The 21,000-nt window shown below is 33.0% G+C and overlaps 3 protein-coding genes across 5 annotated transcripts; all 3 read left to right on the top strand.

Moving 5' to 3' along the window:
- Window positions 1-7,695: 7,695 nt before the first annotated feature.
- On the top strand, window positions 7,696-11,619 carry LOC107471353 (uncharacterized). 3 transcript variants are annotated; one of them, XM_016090799.3, is made up of 11 exons: window positions 7,696-7,887; window positions 8,353-8,488; window positions 8,595-8,719; window positions 8,827-8,935; window positions 9,013-9,052; window positions 9,244-9,333; window positions 9,443-9,542; window positions 9,668-9,795; window positions 10,070-10,172; window positions 10,377-10,981; window positions 11,068-11,619. In XM_016090799.3, exons 2-11 carry the CDS (start codon window positions 8,356-8,358, stop codon window positions 11,333-11,335), a joined length of 1,701 nt encoding a protein of 566 aa, XP_015946285.1. In that variant the 5' UTR covers window positions 7,696-7,887; window positions 8,353-8,355; the 3' UTR covers window positions 11,336-11,619. The 3 variants fall into 3 exon arrangements, with proteins under 3 accessions (XP_015946285.1, XP_015946284.1, XP_020989421.1); XM_016090798.3 differs by having other exon boundaries at window positions 8,345-8,488; XM_021133762.2 differs by lacking the exon at window positions 7,696-7,887 and having other exon boundaries at window positions 7,894-8,488; window positions 11,076-11,261.
- Window positions 11,620-11,784: 165 nt separating this feature from the next.
- On the top strand, window positions 11,785-12,956 carry LOC107471354 (uncharacterized). The gene has a single exon (XM_016090801.3). It carries the CDS (start codon window positions 11,941-11,943, stop codon window positions 12,709-12,711), a length of 771 nt encoding a protein of 256 aa, XP_015946287.1. The 5' UTR covers window positions 11,785-11,940; the 3' UTR covers window positions 12,712-12,956.
- A 2,740-nt stretch (window positions 12,957-15,696) lies between these two features.
- Window positions 15,697-18,522, top strand: LOC107471375 (fra a 1-associated protein). The gene is made up of 2 exons (XM_016090835.3): window positions 15,697-16,027; window positions 17,874-18,522. The coding sequence occupies exons 1-2, from the start codon at window positions 15,828-15,830 to the stop codon at window positions 18,292-18,294; spliced, it is 621 nt and encodes a 206-aa protein (XP_015946321.1). The 5' UTR covers window positions 15,697-15,827; the 3' UTR covers window positions 18,295-18,522.
- Window positions 18,523-21,000: the final 2,478 nt, after the last annotated feature.

The following is a 21,000-nucleotide window of genomic DNA, read 5'->3' as shown; positions in this document are numbered from 1 at the left end:
ATATCTTCTTTTAATTATATAAAGTATTTAAAATATATTTATTTTAATAAATAATAATATATACTATTTATAAATTTATTTTAAGAATATAAATTAACAACAAGATTGAATACACTGATACATAATAATATTTAGATATATTTAAATATATTTAATTTTTTTTATTTCTTAGTATTAAACTACTCTTCTACCTTAGCCCATGACAACAATAAAGAAGTTTCGTGTCCCACAAATTCAGCCCAATAGGATACATAAATTTAGTTCTAATTTTAGTCATTATTATCTTATCTTATCTTATTTTTATGTTATTTTTTTATCTTATCTTTACTTTTACTTTCATAGGCAATGCACTATGTATATTTAGTTTTACCTTCATAATTTTCAATTCAATCAGTCAACAATCAATAAAAATTCTTTTCTTTGCCTTTTCTATTCCTTCATAATTTTGTTATGGTATCAGAGCTCCTCTTGAGCTCTGCTGACATCCATGGATAACATGGATAAACCATCCAACTCAGATCCTAAAACTCCTTCAACTCCCCCGCCTACCATTGATAATCAGCCTTCCAATTTAACTCAAGATACAACCAATCCCTATTATATTCATCCAAGCGAAAATCCTACCTCAGTTTTGGTTACCCCTGTTCTCACAGGAAACAATTACCATTCATGGAAAAGATCATTCACTATGGCTATTATTTCCAAAAATAAATATGGATTTCTTACCGGTTCTATCTCCTTTCCTCTACCCGGGGATCCCCTTTTCTCGGCTTGGGAACGTTGCAACAACTTGGTCTTATCTTGGTTATTCCATTCTTTGTCCCCTTCTATAACTCAAAGTGTCCTCTATTTTGACACTGCCTCCTCTGTCTGGACCGATTTGAAAGAACGATTTGCTCAGAGCGATCTTCTCCGAATTGCTGAGTTGCAAGAAGAAATCTATGCACTTAAGCAGGGCACTCTGTCTGTCACCGAGTTCTACACATCACTAAAGTCTCTTTGGGAGGAACTCGACAGTTCTCGCCCTCTCCCAGTCTGTTCATGTCCAGCAACATCTCATAGATCACAAGATTTCATAATTCGCTTTCTTAAGGGATTGGATGAACGGTTTTCGGTGGTGCGATCTCAAATACTTCTCCTAGACCAATTACCTCCAGCAACCAGAGTTTTTGCATTGGTCATCCAACATGAACGACAGCTACAAGTCACCACTGGTATTCTAGACGATCCACGTTCCATCACTGTCGCCATCGATTCGCGGCACCCCTCACAAGGTCGCGGTTGCGGTCGCAATGGCTTTTCCTCCGGCAAGGGTCGCAGTGGTTTCCCCTCCAGCGCGGGACGTGGTGGTTCTTCTAAGTTCTGTACGCATTGCGGTCGTAGTGGCCACACGATTGAAGTCTGTTATTCGAAACACGGGTTCCCACCAGGGCATCCACGTCACTCTGGTAGTCCACATCACTCCGCTGTTGTCGCCGTCGCCACTCCTCCTTCAATCGCCCCTCCAGTTTATGATGAGAGGGCAGCCCTAGGTCATGTTGAAGGGCATACCCATCAGCCGAATCCAAATCCAATTTTGGACTTCTCACTAGCCCAACAACAAGCTCTCATAGCACTTCTCAAAAGGACCGAGTCTCCCTCTTCAGAATATAGAGATAATGGTTCATCAAATCAAAATGGGTTTTTGCCTAATTCGAGTACTCATTATCTTTGTTCTTCAAACACATTTTCTGTTTTAAATCATTTTTCCAACAAAATTACCTTTTTAAATTCTTGGATTATTGACTCTGGTGCCACAAACCATATTGCATCAAACTTATCTTGGTTTATTTCATATTATAAAGTCTCTCCCATTATCATTCACTTACCAAATAACACTAAAGTCACTGCTTCCTATAAGGGTGTTGTGCAATTTTCTTCATCCTTAATCCTTCATGATGTTCTTTATCTGCCTCACTTTAATTTTAACATTATTTCTATATCCAAAATTACTTCCAATCTTCAATGTCAACTCACTTTTTCATCTTCTTCTTGCACTTTACAGACCAACACTTTGAGGACGATTGGCTTTGGTAGAATGAGAGAAGGCTTGTATGTTGTTGAAAATACTCCCCCTCACACTCCATCAACTTCACATTCCATTCATACTATCAAAACAAAATCAACCATTACACCATCCGAGCTATGGCATTTTCGTTTGGGTCATCCTTCTGAACAACGACTTAATTATTTACATAAGCAATTTCCTTTTATTTCTATGCATTATGATAAAACTTGTGATATTTGTCATTTTTCTAAACAGAAGAAACTTTCATTTTCTCAAAGTTTTAATAAAGCTAATGCAATTTTTGATTTATTACATTTTGACATTTGGGGTCCGTTTCGACAAAATTCTATTCATAATCATAAATATTTCTTAACTGTCGTTGATGATTTTAGTCGCTTTACATGGGCTATTTTGTTAAAATCAAAAGGAGAAGTGCAAAATCATGTAAAGAATTTTATTACTTTAGTTGAAACACAATTCAACTCTAAAGTCAAAACTATCCGTTCAGATAATGGACCAGAATTTCTTTTACATGATTTTTATGCTTCCAAGGGCATTATTCATCAACGTAGTTGTGTTGAAACCCCTCAACAAAATGGACGGGTAGAACGCAAGCATCAACATATTTTAAATATAGCTCGTGCTCTTATGTTTCAATCTAATTTACCATTATCTTTTTGGTCTTATGCTGTTAAACATGCTGTTTATTTTCTTAATAGAGTTCCATCCTCTGCAATTAATTTTCAAACACCATTTGAGATTCTATTTAATCATCCACCAAATTATCATGACCTTAAAGTTTTTGGTTGTTTATGTTTTGTGTCTACCCTAATGACAAATAGATCAAAATTTGATCCAAGAGCCAAAAGGGGTGTTTTCATTGGTTTTCAAAATGGTTTTAAAGGATATATCATTTATCTTTTGGATGACAAAAGGATTGAAATTTCTCAAAATGTTGTATTTGATGAATTAGTCTTTTCTTTGGTCCACACAAATGACCCAATCTCTCCCTCCAACCCAACAACAAATTTTGACCCAAATAATTTTTCTATCAACCCACATAAACCAAAAATACCAACTCTTCCAGTTGAACCTTCACCCATACCCATTGACCCAACTCCATCTAATTCTTTATTCTCTCCAACAACCTCTCTTTCTTCCTCACTATCATGTCCTAACCAACTTGAATCCATGACAACCGAATCTCTTTTGAGGCCCACACACTCCTCTTCTTCTACACTAGACACTAGTCCACCAGCACCTCCTCATTCCCCGTCACCTTCCTCACCACCTGAGCAACCCCATCCTCGTCATTCTGATCGACCTCACCGACCTCCAGCATATCTCTCTGATTACTTGTGCAATTCGTCTCTCACCTCTACTAATCAATCTCCCTCAAAGTGCAGGTATCCTTTATCTTCAGTCATGTCTTTTTCTTCCCTTTCATCTTCACATAAAAGGTTTTTATTATCTCTACATTCTGACGTTGAGCCAAAGTTCTTTAAAGATGCCAATCAACATCTCAATTGGCGTAGTGCTATGAAAGATGAGCTGGATGCTCTTGAGTTGAACAAAACTTGGCGTCTTGTTGATTGTCCTGCAGATGTTAAGCCAGTTGGCTGTAAATGGGTCTATCGCATCAAACGCAAGCCTGATGGTTCAGTTGATCGATATAAGGCTCGCCTTGTGGCTAAAGGATTCACCCAGACTGAAAGGTGTTGATTTTTTGGAAACCTTCTCTCCTGTTGTCAAGCCTGCCACCATCAGATTAGTTTTGGCATTGGCCTCTATGAAGCACTGGCCCATACATCAGTTAGATGTCAATAATGCTTTCTTACATGGGGATCTTTCTGAAGATGTTTACATGCTTTACCACCTGGGTTCACATCTCCTCGCCCAAATCAATGCTGCAAGTTACTAAAGTCATTATATGGTCTACGACAATCTAGTCGTATGTGGTATGACAAACTTTCTCATCTTTTGCTATCCCATGGATATCGGCAGACTTTATCTGATTATAGTTTATTTGTTAAATTTATTGGTGCTCAAATTTCTATACTTCTCGTCTATGTTGATGACATCGTTCTCACCGGAAATTCTATTTCTGAACTTGCTTCCATTAAGTCTATTTTGCACCAACACTTCCGAATTAAAGATTTGGGCCCTTTAAAATATTTTTTGGGTATTGAAGTAGCTCAATCAGCAAAGGGAATTTGCTTATCTCAGAGAAAATATTGTCTTGATCTGTTGGAGGATTCTGGTTTATTAGGTGCTAAACCTGCCTCTGTTCCAATGGATAGTTCTACAAGATTATATCAAGACAAAAGTCCCTTGCTATCTGACCCTTCTGTGTATCGCCGTTTGGTTGGACGTCTTCTCTACCTTACCACTACTCGACCAGACATCATGTATGCCACTCATCAATTAAGTCAATTTATGGCAACTCCTACTGAATCTCATCTTCAAGCCGCCAAGCATGTGTTACGATATCTGAAAACTAGCCTCGGCAAAGGAATTTTTTTTCCAAGAGAATCAGAAATTCAGCTTCTCGGCTTCAGTGACTCTGATTGGGCCGGATGTCCTGACACTCGGCGATCCTTAACAGGCTATTGTTTCTTCTTAGGCAACTCTTTAGTATCTTGGAAGACCAAGAAACAAACCACCGTTGCCCGCTCATCCACTGAAGCAGAATATCGTGCACTTGCCAACACAACTTGTGAACTTCAATGGTTACTAAATCTGTTACAATTTTTACGCATCTCTCCTATCCGCCCACCAGTTTTATATTGTGATAATCAAAGTGCTCTTCATATTGCTGCTAATCCAGTTTTTCATGAACGGACCAAACATTTAGAGGTCGATTGTCACTTGGTTCGACAAAAAGCTCAAGCTGGAGTGATGAAACTTCTCCCCATACCTTCTTCTGGGCAATTAGCTGACATCTTCACAAAGCATTTGTCTCCTCAACCCTTCCATCTTAATCTCAATAAGCTTGGAGTTCTCGATATCTTTCATCCTCCAGCTTGCGGGGGCATATTAAACTACTCTTCTACCTTAGCCCATGACAACAATAAAGAAGTCTCGTGTCCCACAAATTCAGCCCAATAGGATACATAAATTTAGTTCTAATTTTAGTCATTATTATCTTATCTTATTTTATCTTTATGTTATTTTTTTATCTTATCTTTACTTTTACTTTCATAGACAATGCACTATATATATTTAGTTTTACCTTCATAATTTTCAATTCAATCAGTCAACAATCAATAAAAATTTTTTTTTTTACCTTTTCTATTCCTTCATAATTTTGTTACTTAGTAAGACAATTAAATAAAACAGATACACACATCTAACAAGTATAAAATTATAAATAAATATTATATCTAAAATATATTTAATATAAAGACACAATAACTTAACAAAATATCCGTATTTTATGAGTATTTTTTCATAGACTTTCCATAAACACATCCTATGATTAGAATATCAGTGACCGAGTCCACTCAAATTAGTGAAATTACAAACAAGATAGTAGCAACTAGCAAGTAGTAACTAAAAGTCTAAAACTGTAACAGCCAAACCTAACCTAACAAAACCTGGTCCTTTATTCTCTTTTGCATCAGAGTCGGTGTCCGTATAGATATATATAAAAACTCCAGTTTATTCTGTAAATTGAAAAGTAAATTATTTTCTGTAATATAGTATTGTTGATAGATGTAATTATACAAATACTTAACACTTGAAATAAATTCTTGCAGGAAAAAATCTTCAAAAAGTGGGAAGAATTATAAAATGTAAAATAAGAGTATAATTATTATTAATTTATACTTTATATNNGGAAGTATAAACAAATTTAAAAATTATTTGCATAATCTTAAAATTGTATTTAATGTATGTTTCAAAATCTTATTATTGTATGAACTTTAATAATAATAAATTATATTATTAAAAATATACATAATAGACTTATCATGAGAAACATAATGAGATAATTTACTCTCTAATAAAGAAAATGATATAAATTAAATCTAATTAAAAAGTATGTATATCAATATATATGAAATAATACTAGATAAACAAATTATTGTTCAACAAAATTTTCAACTAAGTATCTAAAATAAATCTAAAAAATAAGATTAAAAAAATAAACGTTTTCCATCTTTATCCTCTTTAGTGCAACTTTTTCTTTTTTTTTCTTCTTTCTTTTTTATTTTTATTTTTCTTTTTTCTTATCAACTCATTTTTTTGTTCTTTTATTTGTACGAAATTTCTATATTTTTATTCAAAAAAACATTTTTATTTTGTTTTTTTTTTTGTTTCTCTAAAAAACTAGTAACATTTCTTTTCTCTTTTATTTTTATCCCAATCCTGATATTATGGTAGCAACTAGCAGCGGAGAAGCTTGACTAAGTTTATAAATTATACAATATAAATCCAAATTTTGTTTTCACCAACTAATTGAAGTTAACAAATCCTGGGAAATATATTAATATAAAAAACGACACCTTGTCTTATCTTCACATAATAAATAACATTAAAATTAGAATTTCATTTTGTATCTTAAAAAGTATATGCTATAAAGAAGCTACAATTTATATTTTTTAAAAGATTTTTTTCTTAAAAAAAGAAATTTTTTTGCATAATAAACAAAAAAATATTTTTATATTATTATACCCAAACATAATTGATAGATAAAAAGATATTTTTGTATAAAATAATCAAACATAAAATTTTTTATTTTTTATAAGATCTTTAAAAAAAACTCAAAAATAAATCTTTTTTTAGATGTTCACCCAAACAAACTCATTGTCATATTAACAAAAATAACTATATTTTATATTAATTGTATAAATAGTCATTTAAAAAAAAGATATGATTTATATAAACTCTATAAGTACATCAAAATTAGAGTAAAGACTCAATTTGATTTCGGTCTGTTTTTATGAAAGACAAGGTAATTTCTGTCCGAAAAAAATAGACACTTTGACTCAACTTTTTTATTTTGGAACAATATAATTCATCTCTGGGGTTTTATTTGTATTTTGAGGGAGAGGGGTTTAAATTTATACAATGTTCTTTTCAACAATATGATCAACTATGATGACTGTTACCACCACCTTCTTCATTTTTATCCTTATCACTTCTACCTTTACTATTTTTATTATGCAATTATACTTTATCATTATTGTTATGTCGTTTATTAATATTAATGTTTTTTCTTTTGTTTTTTATTCGATGCTATTTTTTTTTAAATTTTTCGTATTACAATTATTTTTTTTATGATATCATTTTTAACAATGGTCTTTCTCCACTTAATTACCACAAATAAAAAAATGTTCAAAAATAAACTTATTAATAATTTATAAGAATTTAAAATTTCTACAACATACAAATAAAATTTCACCAAACTAATTTCTATTACTATTTAACAGATTTTTTAATCATATTGTCTCAAAATAAAAAATTTGAAGGCCAAAAAATATATATTTTTTTTAATAAAAATAGCTTTGACTTTTGTGAAAATGAACGAAGACAGGTTGATTGTTTACTTTCAAAATCAAACTCATGTAAATATACATCTTTAGTTAAAGCCTTAAAAGTGGGTAATTAAGGAGCTAATGCTTAGCAGTCTGCATAATAATTAGAGTTGGTTGGGAGTTACGGGATTCTACTATTCCGTGCAGTTCTTGTTAGCTTGTTGCCCTCCAGTATAAAGAAAATATCCTCTATATATTCTTCTAATTATCATATCACCAAATCATTAATTCTTTCATTGATTCAGCTTCTGCAAATTCCAGTTCTTTTTCTGTCATTCAAAGCCAAACTGAGCAAAGTTTCATGTAGGTGCAATATTAAATTTTGATCAAAATTTACTACCTGGATACTATTATTAGTACTTGACTATGTGAATTGAGCTTATCATGAAAATTATGTGAGATTGGTTTTACTCACGTGGTGGTTTCATTAAATTCTGCTAGCTGTATTTCATGGGTGAGTAGGTGTGTTGGCCAGTTTCATTTATTATGCAGGTCTAGTTCCAGAGTTTCAATTGTTACTTTGGAGTACTAATAACTCCGTTTATGATAATGGGGTGAAAGAAACCTTTTTGCACCCACCCATTTTGTGCAACAAATGCTATTTTTATATGTGTTGGTTGATATGTTACCGACAGTGATTCCTGTGATGTTGGAGAATATTCAGAAACCACAGTAACAAAATTGAAAAGTTGTGGCGGTTGTTATCAAATGGCTTTTTGAGTAAAAAGGACTTTGTTGTGTTTTTTTTTCCCCTTTGGAGATGCAAAGAAGATGGAGAAGAAAAGAGAGATTGTGGAGTATAGGGAGAGGCTGGACAACACTCTTGCCTCACCTCATCTGACAAATTATCACATGCTCAAAAACCTTGTTCAGACTCAACTCTTGCATTCTTCAAAACAACAAGGTACTAAGAGCATTCCCTAGCCCTATTTGCTTTGTAATGATTGAATGTTTATTAGTATTATTTTGTTTTGCTAATTATGATTTATTCCTATATTTGGTTGTTGCAGGAGATAGAGATAATTTAGTAGAGACCAAGACAGCAGAGGTATCTAACTTTCTTGATATGTTGAGGAGTGTTTCTGAATATAGTGAGGGGTCTAGTACAAGTACACCATCACGCACTGATTGGAAAGTATGCTATCTACACTACAACTATGCTATACTTTTATTGTCCATTCTTTTAGATCTAGAACTTGAAATCAGTAATTTGCATTGTTATAATTTTACTTCTTGAAACAGATAAAACAGGATAATGAAGAGTTCCGTGTTATGTATCGCGAAGGGCCGGAGGGAACTCCGTTTCATTCATTGCTAGCTGAAGGCTATGTAGATGGGCCTGTTGATGTTTGTGAGTTCCATAAGAACAACCAAAGTTCTTAGCATTGTGATTTTTTCAACGTTGATGAATTCTTTTCTTTGTTACAGGTTTATGCCTTTCATGGGAGACACCTCTTTACAACAAATGGTAAGAATCATGGTACAATATGTGCTTTAGAATCATGAATTTCTGTATAAGGTATCACTATTTTTCAGAAAAATGGCCCTTGGATGTTTCTGTACACCACAGAAATTATTTTGATTCTAAGTAATGTATCACTATGAAAATCTGAGTCATACTTTTTAGCTGATATCCTATTCACAATTTCTATTTCTCAGGTGGCCTCATATTATTGTTCCAACCTTTAAAATTACTGCGGCCGAATGTTTGCAGAAGATCCAGATTGGGGAACAAATATCACTAGTCAGGTTTGTCCTTGCAGCAATAAATTTCTTTTGATTTTCCTAAAATAGAGAAAAGAAGACAAAAGAAAATGCTTTATGTCATTCTTACATTGCTCTAAATTTTGGAAGAAAGGATGAAGCTTTCATGGCCGCTGTCGACAAGGGAGGCTATAGTGCACTATTATCTGTTTGAGTACTATCAAGATGACTTAGTAGTTGTTCTTTTGAATTCGGTATGCGCCTAGACCCTTATTTCTTTGTTTCTTCTTCTTGTCTTTTATTTAAGGAAGTTATTTCCAATGTAGATCCAAGTTTCAAGAAATTTATGCTTAATGCTTATTGCTTAATTTGCTTTCAGGTTTCTGACTCAAAAAGCTTCACTGGCTTCAACAGTGATGTAATTCCTGATGCCAAGGATGCTGTGAGAATTGATGTAGTTGGAGGCTTCGCTTTGCAGAAGGTGACACCAGAAAGAAGTTACTTTCGGTGAGTTTTTAGTCAGTACTTAAGAAGTTACTCCAATAGAGGAAGCAAAAAACTTGGAAATTTTTTCTTTGTACCTGCATTCCATATGCTTAAGGTTTCTTTCTCTATGAAGCATTGTGAAGCAGGTAATTGTGTTCATAAATTTTAGTAAAGAACTTTGCTAAACTGCACAAATGCATTTTCATTGGTTCTCATGAGTGTTCAATCCTTGGTTTTGCATTTTGGTTGTTGTTTATGTGATCAGATATGTTTTGTTCTTTCTAAATTTTTGTAGGACAATAGCAAACCTGGATATAAAGCTGGATTTTGTACCTCCTTCCCTCATAAACTTCATTTCGAGGCAGCTCGTCGGCAGTGGTTTCAGACTTTATCAAAAGGTTGTGGATTTTTTTTCCCTCTTTTTTCTCCTTATATATACTTTTTTCTTTCTTAGGCATTCCATCACTTTTGATTTTGAGGCATCTAACTAAGAATGACATCAACTCATCATACAATCATATTTTAAGTTCTTTAGTTAGAAGACTGGATTCAGCTGATTTAATCTTTATGCATAGCACTGTTAACTTGTAATATTGTTATAGGCTGTGGCTTCAATGATGAAAAATGATGAACTTAGCAAGGTCTTGGAGGAACCATTGTATGTCAGAGTTCATCAAGCTCTTTATAGCAGCAATAGTGGACCAAATACAATGGAAGGGGAGGATCTTACCCAAGTTACAAGCTTTCATTCTGCTGATGATCTTATACAAAGTAAGCACGACGGCGGAGAAGATATACGCTGTCCGGATAGAGCTGATCAACATAGAAATAATTTCAATTCCGATGAGATTGTAGAGGTAGATAGCAAAGAGATTGTAGAAGCAGATAATAAAGAGATAGTACAAATTGAGGAGGAGGAGGAGGATAACAAGAAAGATCATGGCAAGAGGAATGTATATATCAGTTCAGAAGTAAGACAGGCTCTAGAAACATTAGAGAAGGCTATTTCTGTGGTTAGAGAACATGGTTTTCAATTTCATTCCCTCTTGCCCTCTGCTACCTTTGCTATTGAAAAAGGAGGCACAGTTGATTCAAATTCTGCAAAACAAAATCCAGAAACCGAGGCTATCCAAGTACCAAACAGCAACATCCAGGGGGAAACTTCACAAGAAGAACCTGTGAATAACTCTGAAATCCCAAACTCAAGGTGATTTTGTGTGTATAGCCAAGTTGTTAATCATGGATTATATGTATAATTATAACTGATGGCTTTAGTTTCTTTTGATGCTTAAGGCACACAGGAGCAAATGCTATCTTAAAAGAAGTAAACTATAATAAAGTAGTTCCAGCTTCACCTTCACCGGAGCAGAATCTTTCAAGATCAGTAATTGAAGCAAGCCACGTTGATTGGTATTCTTTGAAAGACAGGGAAATGCTGAACCATACAACACTTGATAACAAGCAATTAAACACAGCTACATTCCAAGATTTGTTGGCTTCAGATGATACAAAAAAGCCAAGCAGGAAGAAGAAACATCGATATTGTTGTTTCTTGCATTAGGGAATTACTTTATTTTCTTTTACTTGCTATGTGTATTCATCATCATAAGGTAGTGTGTGAATTCCGCTCGAGACAAAAGATTACTAGGACTAGTATTGTCTGTCATATATGTGATAAGTAATATTAAATTGTTCTTTTTATGTTGCTTAATTTATATTTAAAATACATTTGGATGCACCCAATCCAAATGTTTGGGTGACAGTAATATTCGAAGGCCCTGCCAAAAAACTCTGCTTAATTAAATGTTGCACATTTAAACATAAATAAAAGAACTTAGTAGGCGATTTTCATTGTTTTCACATAATTATGAATAAAATAAATATTATATTTTATTTATATGTATATGTATTTTTTAAAAAAAATATAATATTTATAATTAACGTCTCATTTACATTACCGATATATAAGAGCACAAGTGTTTCAAGTTTCAACTTTCAAAGGATAATAAGGTAACTCTACCAAAAAGAAAAGGATAATTGATTTTTAAACCCTAATTGCTTTGTGCCGAAACCCTATTCTATACCGATCGATTGTATTGCAGAGAAGAGAAGAAACACAGAAAGCCAAAGGGGGAAGAAGAAGAAAGAAGGAGGAGGAAGAAGAAGATGGCTCGTAATGAAGAGAAGGCGCAGTCTATGCTGAACAGGTTCATCGCCCTCAAGGCAGAGGAGAAGAAGAAGCCCAAGGAGCGCCGTCCCTTCCTGGCCTCTGAATGCCGCGACCTCTCAGAAGCCGACAAGTGGCGCCAGCAGATCATGCGCGAGATCGGCCGCAAGGTCGCCGAGATCCAGAACGAAGGCCTCGGCGAGCATCGCCTTCGCGACCTCAACGACGAGATCAACAAACTCATACGCGAGAAGTCTCACTGGGAGCGTCGCATCGTCGAGCTCGGCGGCCCTAACTATGCTCGCCACTCTGCCAAGATGACTGACCTTGAAGGCAACATTGTCGACGTCCCTAATCCCGGCGGCCGCGGCCCTGGCTACCGCTACTTCGGCGCCGCCAAGAAGCTCCCAGGCGTCCGCGAGCTCTTCGAGAAGCCTCCTGAGCTTCGCAAGCGGCGCACTCGGTACGACATCTACAAGAGAATCGATGCCAGCTACTACGGTTACAGGGATGACGAGGACGGCGTGCTGGAGCGTCTCGAGGGGCCTGCGGAGGAGAAGATGCGGCGCGAGGCGGCGGAGGAGTGGATGCGGCTGGAGGAGGTGAGGAAGGAGAGGGAATTCGTGGTGCACGTGCCGCTGCCGGATGAGAAGGAGATCGAGAAGATGGTTCTGGAGAAGAAGAAGATGGAGCTTCTCAGTAAGTATGCCAGTGAGGGTCTCTTGGAGGAACAAACTGAGGCTAAGGACATGCTTAACATTCATCGTTAGGGTTAGAAATTTACATGTTATAGCATCACCATCTAATTACTTATTGATTTAGCTGTTCTATGACAATTTTCCAATTCTATGAATGAGAAGGAAATTACAGAAGAGGATTTTATAGGAGAAGTTTTAACTCTCATGGATGAATTGCTAATGATTTTGTTGTTATCTATCTGGTGGTATGACTAAAAATGCTGTACATTAGTGAGAATACTGGCTTATTACATCATGTAAATGGCATATGCTGGTTATTTGCTTTTGCTTCCTTCTCTGTTTCACAAAGTGAAGATAAATTTATGCCATGCTGCTGCAAGTTCCTAGGCTGAAAACTTTCATTGTTTGGTCCTGTAAAGTGTTCATTTAGTTGTATTGTTATAGAAATCATGGAATGTTTTGGGTTGTGTAGTTTCTAGAGGCACGGTGCTTGTTTCACATAGAAAGAGATCATATGGAAGGGGGATCATTCCATTTTTTATTTATTTTTAATACGTGTTTTTTTAACCTTCTGCTATGATAGAAAATTGGTGACGCTATCTCCACCTTAGTCAATTCAATCTTGATTGGCTATACGTCCCCAAAATCCAAGGGGATTACACTGTTGTAACTTCTCATGAATCATGAATCATGTGAGCTTGGTGCTTCTATGGTTAGAGCTTTAATATGTGAAGTCCATAGTGTAGTGCTTTAACTCGGAACTTAAGCTGTGTCATTATCTCCCTTATCACACAATTATACTAATAGAGCATTTTGCATTAAAGGGAGCAACATGCATCTGTAACCATTTTTTAATCAGAACTTTTGGTGACTAATTAAGACATTTGCAACATTTTAATCAGAAAAGCTGAGCCCAGGGACAATCCTTGAGCAGGTGTGTGTCTATTTCTTCATTCTTACAACACATTCGGCATAATGTGATACAATTGAGTATAAATAAGGATTGTTTTTTTTTAACAATTCCTACTTGCATTGACCTGTGTACAAGGAAGTAGGAAATGATATAGAGAACAAGCTAAGAGAATAGCTGAAGTTTCAAGGTAACCAAATATACAACACAACTAGATTCATAGATTATTATTTTTTTTTTTTGTGGAAAAATGCAGTGGCAGAGGAAAAGAAAATAAATAAGTATTGAAAGTGTTTGGTGTTTAGGTTTTTAAACCGGCGCCTGTATAATTGCTGGGTTGCTGGTTAATTACCCAAACAATTATTCCTTTTATTGTCCTTTTTACTTCTTAACTATTTTTTAAAAAATATTTATATTGGTTATATCAATAGAATTTACCATATATGATATTTATTGTGTATGTCATTATTTCTGTTAACCATTTTTAACATCACTTCTAAAATCTTCAAAACCACAAATAGGATTAATAAAACCACTGAAAACAACAATAATATTTCTCTCAATTTTGAACAAAAATAAAACTTACTCTAATAATGTAATAAATGTAATCCTCATCATCCCTGAATCTTATGGAATACTCTGAATAAAGTTCTAACTAATAAAAAAAATTATATCTCGGCATTTATTTTATGAAGGACAATATAACTCTGTTAATGTTTTTAAAATAAAAATATAATTTTATTGTTTAAACTTTAAAATAACGAAGTGCATCTGAATTCTGAAATAAGAACTCTGCTGCTCTACCAAAAAGAGAAGGTAATCTTCTGACTCACAAAATATTTGCTCATCAGATGAACATTTTAACCTTTAAGAGTTTGAACCTCTATCAACTCAGATCCAATTTCTACAAACAATTTGGATAAACACTTCGAAACAAATATAAGAAATAAGTTGATCTTATTTCTTATTTATTATTTTTAAGAATTTATCTATTTTGTATTTTGAAGTTATATGATAAGTTTATAAACTAATAAAGTTTTTGTTAAAAATATAAAAAATATAAGTTTTTAATGTATTTATTTTGTATTTATTAATAAAAATATTTAAAATTTTTTTTACTAATAGTAAATTTATCATGTGTCTTAGTTAAATCCTATTTTTAATACCAAATTTAAAAAGTATATAAAAAACGAGTAATGCTATATATCTAAGTCTTTTTATGAATAAAGTCTAACTAAATTAAATAATAAGATTTAAAATAGTATTAGTCGTCATAATTGATTTTTATTATGTTAGACCAATTTAGTTAAACTAAATTAATAAAAAGACTTAGATGTATAGTATTATTTATAAAGAATTGTGGAGCTAGGGTGTTCAAATCAAAACCGATCCAAATTAAATCACTCATCCAATCCAATTCAAACAAAAAATCGATTAAAACTGCACTAATTTGAATTTGATTAGATTCTATTATTTGCAAACTGTTGAATCGGATCGGATTTTATATATACTTTTCATAACCGATCCAATCCAATTTAAACCGCACAATGTGTTCTAATATTATTATATTTACAATTATATTTATAACATGTTCAACTTTTTATATATTTTTTATATTATTCATGTATTATTATTATTTAATAAATATTTTATATTCAAAATATTATTTATTTATTTATTTATTTTAACTAACTTATAATTTTATTTCTATTGTTATGTTATCATTGATTTTTAAAATATTATTAAGACTTGTTATATTATTGTTGATTATTTAAAATTTAATGTTGAGATATGTTATATGTATTTAATTTTTTTAATTTATAAAACTGCAAATTTTATTTAATCTAAATCACTTAAAATTAGATTGGATTGAATCGAATTTAAAAAAAAAACCATCTAATCCAAATTATATCACAAATAAAATTTATATTTAAATTTAAATAAATTTTTAACTCAAAATGGACGAAAAATCGCATGATACACCCTATGTGCAGCTAAGGGCTAACATAACATTTGAAAACTTTTCATAACATTGGCCTCTTTATTTTCTTTCAATTTTGCGGGAAAAAAAAATACAACCCACTAAGGCCTAAGGCCTAAGCTATGGCAGCTTCCAGAACTAGAATACACGTGGACACATGTGCTTGCAGAGAAAGAAACCGCCCAAACGACACACTAATAAAAGCCGTGAACCCGGTCTTCAACACAGTGCCACTAACCAGAGACGCGACGAACCTTCTCATTCTATCTGTAATCTGAAGCTGTTCGACAGAGAAAAATGGGATGGGTCTGGAGGGACGACGACGACGGCGATAATGGCAACGTAAACGCCAACAGCAGCAGTTCCGTGGCCGTTGGCGAGCAATGCTCCACCCGTAGAATCGTGAGATCGCAGTGCAAAACTGAAGAGGTCGAGCCGGGAAAGTTCATCAAAAAGTGCGAGAAAACCGAAGAGCTTTTCAGGGATTGCGTCGGAAAGTAAGCGATTTTACCCCTTTTCGATCTCTTGTTATCCTAATTTAGCTCCTAGCTTGCCTCTATTTAGGTTTGCGTTTTCTGTTTATTATTGTTATTTCTTGTTGAAAAGAAATGGTGTAAGAGCTGAAATCTTGGTGTAGATAGATTCATTTGGAGCTACTTTAAGTAGGTGTCATTGCTCTATGATTTATGAATTGATTAGGTATTAAACAGGTACTGCTGCAGGTTATATGCTATTGCTATGAATATTGTCAAGTTAGTTGCATTTTATTCTCAGGAGTTAGGATACACTTCCTGTATTTCTTTTCCCGTTCTATTTGCTAATTTCATGAATGTTTTGAAATTAGGATAAAGTATACTTTTTGTCCCTGAAATTTGACAAAAATTTTAAAAATATTCTAAGTTTTATTTTGTTTCAATTTTGTTCCTGATGTTTTTGATTTGCATCAAATATACCCTTGACGGCTAAATTTTCAAAAAATTTAAGACTAATCTAACAATAATGCGTGAAAATTATGTTTAATTTACTTGTGTTGAGGGGTTGTTATTATGAAATTATTGTTGAATTCATGGGTATATTTGATGCAAATCAAAAACTTCTGGGACAAAATTAAAACAAAATAAAATTTAGGGGTATTTTTGAAACTTTTGTCAAACTTTAGGGACAAAAAGTATACTTTACCCTTGAAATTAATATTTGGAATTCAAAATAGTTGAGAGAAAAAATTTGTTTAGATATATAGTTGTCTCAGTTTGATGAAAATTGATAAAATTGCAATCAGAAAAACTTAAGCTCTACCCTAGCAGAATTCAAAAGGGGCTATGTATTTGAGGGCGTGAGTTTTCTTGCAACTAGGCTTGTATATTGGATTCCTTCCTTTTCTTGCTGATACGTGTTAATGATCACATTACAGCAAGAATGTGCATTATAAAAACTTATAAGTAGTCCTTTGTTATGCATCATCCATTGTCTCAATCTTTTTTCTTTTCAAATATCTGCCCTTGGGGCTAGACAGCTATCTGACACAACATTCTGTGTTATAGTACACTGTTATGAATGTTTCAGAAGTGGATAAACTACAGTAAGCACGGTTAGGATTACCTTTAAAAAGTCTTTTTTTTTTAACATTATCTTTCTAAGATATAATCTGCAGTATGGTTATCGAATCTCATATTTGGAAGCTTGAATTGTGTGATCCAAGTTGATTCAGTCCTTCACAATTCAAATCACCTAAGTGACTCGCAAAATTTCTCGAGTCGTGGTTTGCATCTTCCTCTTGGGAAAATTAGTATTTATGTGAATCTTATATTTGGGCTTTGTTTCATGACTTGGTGGTCCAGCAGAAAATTGAACTTGTGAAGAGCCTTCTCTCAAACTTGGTCTATATAGATGAAGTTGTTGACGCCTACTACCCTGTGGATGTTGTTTGGCATGACAGCATCTAAAGTGATTCATTTCAAGCACGAGAACCACATTTGGCCTTGTTACTATACACCCATCGATGGATGATATTTGATGATACAGAACATGAATTATAAAGCTGTGCTAATTTGGTTCACCTTTGGTCTAGTGGCTCCAGAGAGTTTACCCTTGAAGCATGGACAGTGCTTACCAATAGAGTATAGATCAAACTTAGTTTTTGATCATTTAGTTCTGCACAAGCTTCTAGAGTTGTTCCATTTACATTGAATTGTTTTATGAACAGCATTTCACAATTTCATGCTTCATAGATTGATTGGTATTTTCTGGCATTAGGTTCTTGTTACTGACTCTTGACAACTTTTGACAACTCTTGACAACCTGGCTGGTTAATTTTTATCTCACTTCTTCTTTCCAATTTGTCAGGCCTGTTGAAGTGGTGCAATCAAACAAAGAATATACCGAAGAGGATGTCACAGACGAGATTCTAAGAGGGGGGCGGTTTGCTTCTTCAGACCGTGGTGTCAGTGGTGTGTTTGACTTCCCTGGGCTGCGAAGCGATATTGAACACATGGAACGAAGCATCTTTGGTGGTATTGAAGACATGGAACGAAGCATCTTTGGGGGTCTCAGTCGTTTCTTTGGAGCAGCTGAAGAAATGAAGAACGGTTTATTTGATGTGTTTGCTAACACTCCAGGCATATTTGATGGAGAGTCGTCATCTTCCTCATCTTATAGACGAGGCATACCTATTGAGGAGCATAATCACGGGCAAGAAGCTCACGCTAAACCCAAGGATAAGGAATCGACGGAAACTGATTTTGCTGCAATGGCTAAAGACGTTTAAAACACTAGAGTGAAGCCATTCCACCTTGCATTGAAATGCTCTGGATACATTATATATATACACATTATATATTCTGTATTAGATTTTGAAATCCTGTATCTTTCCATTAAAAATACTAACAAGAGGACGGGTAGGCTTCTTCTTTTCGCATTCAATATTGGTTACTGGCAATGCGAATGGCTAAGCAATTCACTCTTCAACCATGTTCTTAGTGGATGCATTCAAATAGCTCTAGCCCTTATTGTTCTTTGAAAATTTTTCATTAGTTAAACATGAGAAAATACACCTTAGGATTGTCATAACGTGAAAGCTGTTCTATTTAGTATAGTAATGAATTCCTGGATTAAATCATGGCACCTAAAAACGAGTGGATTATGAATGCTGTGCACGTGCCAATGATAATTTGATGAAGTGGTTTGACTCTTGACCTGTTAGTGGACTTGCGCCTTTCTAAGATTCAACTTCTTGGTAGGTCGAAATCGATTGCTTTGATCTGCAAAAGAGATGCACGTTCTCTGTATTAGGTTTGGTTTGGTAAAGTTTTTATTTTTCGAAAGTAGCTTATGAAAGTTATCTTTTAAAAGACAATTTTTGATAAAATTACATTAAAAATAATTTTTAACAAGCACAAGCACTACAATTGTGCTTGGTAAAATAGCTTTTAAAAATTAAAAAAATATAATAAACATATTTATAACAAAGAATAATTTTTTTTTTTAACTTTAGAGACTAATAATTTAAATATTTATTTGATTTATTCTCTATATTAATATAAATAGAGTTATCATTAGTCAATACTCAAATAATTTTGACTAATGTTTATCAAGTTGGAGTACAAAAATTTTATGATTGGTTTCATAAATCAGATCTCCATCACGTTTTAAAGAAGAGAAAAATAAACATCTACTAAAAAATACAAAAATAACACTAAAAAAATAATATAAATAGATAGAAGCTCATACCTAATACGTGATAGAAATGTATTTGTGTTGAAATTGTGAAGATTAAGTTGAAAAATAAAAAATATATGAATATTTTCTTATAATTTGTGAAGGCTAGATTGAGAAATTAGAAATATATGAGTATTTCAATAGCAATATATTGGCGAAAAATATGTGTGGGAAAATAAATAAAATCTAGTATTAATAATTAATAATGATAATTTTAAATATTTATTATATTATATATTTTTTAATTTTGATAAGCACCAACCAACTTTAAAAAACTCTCTCTTAAGTGCTTTCAAAAATATCCCTAAATTTTAAAAGTTAAAAATACAACTATTTAAACTTTTTAATTTACCAAGCGTAAAATAAAGTACTTGTACTTTTAAAAAGCACAAATACCTCTTCAAGAAGACAAACCCAGCCTTAGCTTTAATTTAGTGCGGCACAACTACCTATCTTTTCTCTTATCCCCTATACCACAATTTCCCCAGGGTAATCATACCTTTTTTTAGAATATAGTTTTTTCAGTTAATTCTGATTGTTAATGGCTTAACTATTGAATATTTCAAGAGCACTTGTTAAGTTAGTGATTTTTTTTTTTCATTTTCATTTCTAGATACATACTTTAGAAACGATATCCACATATATGATACAAAATTACAAAGCGTGTTGGCTCATTCGTTCGGCTTATCAAGATCAAGATACACTTTAATAAAATAGAACATGTTGACAAGTATTGAGGTTGTTTTAATATCAACTTGCATCTGCTGGTGCTGAACGGTTCACTAATGAATGCATAAGTTTTCAACTAAATTAAATATTTTAACCTACGATATGGATTTGTCAAGTTTATTATTACATATTTTAATTGATCAAATTGAATGTTAATGATCAAGCTAAAGTTTAGAGGAATGAGACTGGGGTAGAGTGACACTTCTATAGTCCAGCTTTATGATATTTAGTCACCAAAAAAAGTTTAATTACTTTGTTGGTCCTTTAGTTTTGCGAAATTTTTAATTAGCTTTTGCATTAATTTTTTTTTAATTAGGTTCCTATTAACAATAATTGACTTAATTTTATTGGAATCCAACAAAAAAAATTGGTGTAGGAAACTAAATAAAAGAAAAAAAAGTGTGGGGACCCAATTAAAAAGAAAATTTTGGTGCAAGAACTCAATTAAAAGGAAAAAAAGTATAGAGACCTAATTAAAATTTTCGTAAAACTATACCAACAGAATAATTAAATCCCAAAAAAATTAGATAATATTATTTGACATTAAATAATAGTTATCCATAAAAATATATATACACGAGTGAAGTATCAACCTGGCCCCTGTCCATTTTCAAGAATGACAACGCGACCCCTCAAAATAAAATCGATCCACTTCGGTCCCTATTCCCTGATTCCGTCACACAACGCAGTTCCTGTGAGTATTTTTCCGTCAACTCTGAACGGAAAATGCTGACGTGTCAGGTTCAGAAATGGACATGAGTCTAATTGTCTCTAAATTTAAATTGGTTAGGGATTTATTTGTCTTTATAATTTTTTAAACAATATTTTTTTAGATTATTTTTTTATTTATTATATTAATATTTTTTTAATAAATAATTTAAATATATGGTATAATAAGTACAAACTAATTAATAAATTATTTAAATTTAAAAATATCATTTATTATGAAACTAAATAAATAATTTTTAAATATATAAATAATAAATATTAAAATACGGTTAATATATTAATAATAATAAGTCTATGA

Source organism: Arachis duranensis, chromosome 10 (assembly GCF_000817695.3).
Source record: "Arachis duranensis cultivar V14167 chromosome 10, aradu.V14167.gnm2.J7QH, whole genome shotgun sequence".
NCBI lineage: Eukaryota > Viridiplantae > Streptophyta > Magnoliopsida > Fabales > Fabaceae > Arachis > Arachis duranensis.
Note: the sequence above shows the minus strand (reverse complement) of the source record. Positions and strands in the feature narration are given on the sequence as shown.